This window comes from Diadema antillarum, unplaced genomic scaffold (assembly GCF_040938485.1).
Source record: "Diadema antillarum isolate AM-2024a unplaced genomic scaffold, OU_Dant_1.0 seq00000118_RagTag, whole genome shotgun sequence".
Taxonomy (NCBI): domain Eukaryota; kingdom Metazoa; phylum Echinodermata; class Echinoidea; order Diadematoida; family Diadematidae; genus Diadema; species Diadema antillarum.
Window position 1 is genome coordinate 375,304 of NW_027271199.1, and position 6,008 is coordinate 381,311.

General features: G+C 44.1%; 1 protein-coding gene across 1 annotated transcript; it reads right to left on the reverse strand.

Annotated features, from left to right (window-relative positions):
* Window positions 1–1,381: 1,381 nt before the first annotated feature.
* LOC139727075 (uncharacterized) lies at window positions 1,382–3,826 on the reverse strand. Its single transcript, XM_071638053.1, has 3 exons — window positions 2,609–3,826; window positions 2,344–2,527; window positions 1,382–1,389 (listed from the first exon to the last, which is right to left on the reverse strand). Exons 1-3 carry the CDS (start codon window positions 3,824–3,826, stop codon window positions 1,382–1,384), a joined length of 1,410 nt encoding a protein of 469 aa, XP_071494154.1.
* Window positions 3,827–6,008: the final 2,182 nt, after the last annotated feature.

The window sequence follows — 6,008 nt, forward strand, 5'->3', positions numbered from 1 at the left end:
AACTGTACAGGATCTGTGCAATGGCGGCTCCCACAACGCGAAATGGCTGCTCCCTCGCGCGGCTGCCTCCCCACTGGACTACGCCCTCTTGTGGTATAATCTCTGATACCTATAGAGCAAGTAGTCGCCATACGCGTGCGTACAAATAGTGCGTCCAAAATTGAAGAGGGAGCGCACACTCAGCTCCTGGCACTGGATCTAAGTCTACGTTCAAGTCATATCTTCTCATATCATATCTGGAATGATTTGTTATTCTTTATTACACATTTTCATTTTCAGAATCACAATGTGGTTGATTATTTAAATATTAGTTTCTACGATGATATCATATCATTTGAACCATTTGGTAGAGGCCAGACCTTTTTGTTGTTCGCAAAATAAATAGTGGAAACTTGGGTGTAGACTAGACAGTATAATCTCTTTGGCTGTCACCAAGAGTAAAGTGCGTAGGTGTTGCTAAGTAACGTTGCCTTTGTTGTCTTCTCTGCGCATCGCGCAGTCTGTAGTAATGCCAGGGTGCGTGCATATGTGCTTGTTATTATGACATCACAAAAGAAGTTTGCTAAAGCTGTCATCCCCCTCAGCCGAATCATGAGCCGAACTGTGATCGGAGCACTGACTACAGTGGATCGGACTTCTTCGGACTCCGGGAAGTGGGCCAAAGCGTAAGCGCTAAAGAGGAGTCGATAGCGTAGGTCTCTATAGGAAACTCGCGCCGTGCACCCGCGTACGCATTTGACTAAGCCACCGGGACCATGCACCTTTAACTAAGACCCCGTTTACAGTGCGGGGTCGGGCTCGGCCGCGGCTCGGCCGCGGCCGAGCCTCGCAATTTTGTCCGTTTACACTGCTGGGCTCGGCCGCGCTTTTAATTCAAACCTTTCAATATTTTGTCGTAGTGGCGCTCTGCTTGTAAACAAACGCAATTTGGTATAGCCTGGTTTTCAGACCCTTTGCCAACTGGATTCCGTGGCGACGAAGTCGCCGTTCGGGCAAAGGCCTTTGCCGAAGGAAAAATCCTTTGCAGGACAAAACCACCTTAAACTATATTAGTTTTCCACGTTGAGGGGGTTAATATCGTGAATAGCGAAATAGTACGGGCAGATTATCTGGAAGCCAGACTAAAATTGGCCGCGCATTTGGCCCAGTTTGCGTTTACACCAAGAAGAAGCCGGGCTCGGCCGCGGCTCGGCCGCGGCCGAGACCACCTCCAGAGCGAGGCCAAATGCGAGGCCAATTTTGGCCTCGCATTTGGCCTTTTGCGCGTTTACACTGAAGCGGGGCTGGGATCGGCCGCGGCTCGGCCGCGGCCGCGGCCGAGCCTCGCACTGTAAACGGGGTCAAATAGTGCAATTTAACATCAGGTTCTAAATGGTGAGTTCTAGAATGCTAAGATGTAAGGGTAAAACCATATTCTGCGTATCCATGTTGGTTTGACACTGACATGTGCCTGAAGAAATTCAATAAAGAAACCCATTTTATACCGCGATCGCTTGAGATCGTAGCATGAGCCCGGCGTAAACGTATCACTGTTGCTCCGATCGTATCACTGTTGTAGCGAGGTCTTGATAAGCGTACGAATATCGCAATACGATCGCTTTGATCGCAGAAGCAGCGCGTCTCGTCGCCTTGGAAAAGCGGCAAAAACGTGGCAGCGTCGTAGCATTATCGTGGCACTATCGCCTACAGCGCAGGTTGAGCGAAGAGAAACCGTAGTGTAATCGCCTCGGAGACCAAAAACGGAGACGGACGGCGATCGCACCACGATTTGTTAAATCGTCACAGATCGCCAAGGTCGCCATGGTCGCCTTCCTAGTGAGATGGGGGCCTTATCATGTTTGTCGTGGTTGATTTAGTAATTTCTTTTAATATATATCATCGCATAGAGTATTCTGCTCAGCTAGTTGTTTGTTGTTTTTTTTTTTATTGGTCAGTAAAGCCAATAATTGCTTTGCTTTGGCCAACCAGGATACACGATAGATTAAATGTTGATATAGGCCATTTTAAAGAAAAGCGTTTTGGATGTAGGCCCTTTTGAAAGAAATCATGAATTTCAACTCAAATTTGAAGAAACTTTCTGAAACTGTTAGGAGTTAATTGGACTATGGTCAGTTTGATGCACAAGGTGAATGTCTATAGGCATGACAAAACGACCAAATGATAAAAAAAAATGGGCCATTTTGCAAATAGGCTATTCAGTGACGCAATTAAACACGTAGAGTCTGTCTGAAGTGCACAAAGCTATCTTACCACTTATAAACTCTTGCAAATAGTACCAATTTCTTTTGTCTGGTCTACGTATTTTGAAATCAGTGACAATAGCTTCGACGTACTTTAACTCACTTGTGTATCGATCAACTAGGAGATGACTCTTCTCAGGCTTCACCCAGGCTACGATAACTGAATCATCTCGACAAACAGCTGGGTAGGCAAACATAGTCTTCTCCTCCAGGACATTTTTCTTATTTCCCATACTATCAAGACACACAATCTTTCCTGACCAGGAGACTAGCAGATTTCGCTGAGACTGAAATGAAAATATTTGAAAAGGTTGACATTCATCACATTTTATTTCCCTGACAGGATCACCACCCACTGCTGTGAATACCTGGATCTTGTTGGGATTCCTATAGGCTACAAAGATATCATCATTTGAATCCACGGTGAGACCCCCAAAGGTTCCTTCAGCGCCACTCATCGTCTCGAACCCAACATCGAGCTTTTTCCAATTTGGAGAGTACAGTGACATCTTGTTGTATGCATCGTATACTACACTTCGACCATCAGATAGGAATCCGATTCCGTGGACGGAACACTCCTTAAGTACGGTGCCATGTAACTTGCCAGCAGGGGAATAAAGTTGGATTCCTCCTACTTGCAATCCCACAGCCATCTTACCGGCTGGTGTGCGAGCGACACAATTCATATTATTTTCCCTTGGAAGCTCTACATCTGCTATAAGGACTGACGTGAGTTTGTGGTCTTCCACATCTCCAAGGTAAAGTTCTCGTTCCTCCAAGTACTTACGGAAAGAAATCTGCTGAGCACGTTCTACCACATCCCTCGGAGGTTGGACGTTAGCACAATCCTCTGCCAGGATGTTCTCCAGTTTTTCGCAGTGCGTGTCGTGTGCAGATAAGGCATCTTTTTCCAGTTGTACATTCATACCATTAGTGACCAACTCTTCCACAGCGGCCATGTGGTTGATCGTTTGGCTGCTTTCCTCTTCCATGACATGTAATTTTGTCTCGAATATTTCAGACCATAATTCTACTCTAGATTTTAGCGTCTCTCTCCTGTCAGACAATATCTGCACACATTCTTTGTATGTCTTGTCGATATCACTGTAGAGCTTTCTCATCATTTTCATTACTTCCATGCGTCGTGTTCCTATGAACTTGATATGCTCTTCGAGGATTGTTTTCTTTGATTTTGCTCTTTCCTTCAAGCCTTTGATATTTTCCATCAATTTCCCCTCGTGGATGGCTGCCTCTATCACCCGATGTCCCTCTAGTGAGTGATCCATCATCCCACACCTAAAGCAGATGTACTCCCGACACCCGGTGCAAAAACACTCTTCACTTTCGCCTGGGTGTTTCCTACACTCCCGTCTCCTTTTCAATTGAACTTTTCCCGAAAGAACATCACTCATAGTCACCACTACGTGGTTGGTGAATGGTTTCCATGTAGAATGGCCTTTCTCACAGGATTTGCACATGTTTTTCCCACAATTCTGACAGTAGAAGACAGCTGGTACCTCTTCTACAGCGTCACAAATTGTGCATGTTGGAGTCTTGGTTTTCACGTCATCCACAAGAGAACTCATGGATACGTTTGCTTGTAATTTACCCACATCTCCACTGGGTATAATGTTTCTTTTTCTGCAGATAGGACATTTCAAACTATCTCGTTTGGGCCAGTTTTGAAAGACACGTTCCAAACAGTCTTTGCAAAAGGTGTGAGAACAGTCCAGTAATTTGGGTTGGTTAAAAAGTCTCAGACAGATAGGACACTCAAGGCTTTGCAGTCTAATTTCATGAGAGGTTGCCATGGTTGTGTATTTTCTCGTTGTGTTTTCTGTAAGAAAGAAAATAATAGCAACAACGACATTACACAGTGGCAAAATATCAAACTTGCGTAAAGAAGTATAGAGTTAAGATAAACGAGGGAGAGGGGAAAAAGTAGTGAAAACTGGTCATACAAGTGATACCTAATGCTTGCATACGTGATACTTGCATTTGTTGAAAAGCATGAGGTACTACAGAGGTTTAAGTTCGTTATTCCGAAGGTTCGCTATTCCAAAGGATCGTTATTCCAGAATTCAAATTAGGTCCGTTATCCTTATTTTACCCCCGTCACACTAGAGGCGGAATGAGCCGGAATGCCGTTGGAATGAAAATTCTTCCTACATTCCTGCATATTCGATGTGCATTCTAAAAATTCTGGCGACATTCTGAGTGCGTTCCAAACATTCGGGCCCATTCTTGTGGCCAGCCCGAATGTTTTACCCATGCTTAAAACATTCGAGGAGCATTCGAAGTGGAGAAATATCGATCTGCATTCGAAGGGTATTCTAATTGGACTCTGACTGCATTATTCCTACGGTATTCTAAATATTCCTACTTCATTCTAACAGCATTTGAAACATTCTGACCTCATTTGAGGGAGAATCGGAACGGTGTTGCACCTCAAATTCTGCCAAAATATCTCAAATGCTCAAATGTTCATACAATTATCTCCAGATAAATACTGGTTGGTGAAAAGGTTAGAGTAAAGATTAGAGTTAGGGTTATGCTTGGAGTTAGAGTTTGGGTAAGGGTTGATAGGATTAGGTTCAGGATTAGGAGTAGGGTTAGGGTCACGGGAAGGGTCTGGGGTTGTTGTCCAGGGGTATTGGCCTAGCAAGGATGATCAGGTTGAGACTGATGAAAATCACCATTTTATACGCTATTGGAGACCATTCCGGCGGTATTCTTGACACACACGGGACATTCTAAGTAGATTCTAAGTGTATTCTAATTTTTCGGGCTGCATTCTGTTTGAATTCGTGAACATTCAAAGTATATTTGGTATCCATTCCGGGAACGTTCTGACCGCATTCGCAATGAGTTTGCACTGCATTCGAGGCGCTTTCCGACCATCAGACTTCGGGCAGCAATCGAACCGCGCTCGTGCGGCATTCGAAGCGCTTTCTAAAAATTCTGACCGCATTCTAACAGCATTCTGAATATTCCTACAGCGTTCCAAGTATATTCGAGCAGCATTCGAGAGCTAATTCATTCGAAATGTGCAAGAATGATTCGAGAAGGGTTCGAAGTGCATTCCAAGTATTCGAACCGCATTCCCTACCAAGCTGTTAGAATTTGAATTTTTCTCCCAAATGTGGCGCGAATTTTGAAAATCCTTAATTCCGGCTGGTTCTGCTTGATTCGTGCTGATTCCGAATTAATGTGACGGGGGTACGTAATTCCGAAAGATTCTTTAAGTACACACCGTCTGTTCGTTTTCAGATTGACGCACCTGATTTCATTTTAGGATTAACGAACCTTTAAAATAAGAAACCATGTGTCATTTTCCGAAAGCAAACCTTCGGAATAAACAAACCCTCGGATAACGCCACAGATGTTCGGATAATCGAACCCTAGTTTCATTTTCGGAATAACAATCCTCTTGGTATAGGAAATTTGCGTGTTGGTATAACAAACCTTATTTCACCTTCGGAAAAGCGAACATCACCCACTAAGGCTTTTATGAATATACAAACATACTTCCGTTGATAAGGTTCGGGGCTTACCAAGTAGGGCCTATGTTGTACATCCAGGTTTGGTATATATTTTTTCCTTAAAAAAACTCCGAAGAACTCCGCCTTTAGGTGAAATGGATCACAAACTGTTCTACGTTGAGCCTGCAAGAGGATGCAAACGGAAGTGAGTCCTAAATATTTTCTTCCCTGTAATCCCGAATAGGGGTGTCGAGAGTCATGAAATCAGCAAAAGACATGCGCATTA

What these genes read in the sequence shown, in the direction of transcription:
- LOC139727075 (XM_071638053.1), bottom strand. Translation starts at nt 3,826, where the DNA reads ATGAGTTCTCTTGTGGATGACGTGAAAACCAAGACTCCAACATGCACA. An exon ending in GGAATCCCAACAAGATCCAG is followed by an intron (nt 2,528 to 2,608) that starts GTATTCACAGCA and finishes TTTTCATTTCAG; the next exon opens with TCTCAGCGAAATCTGCTAGT.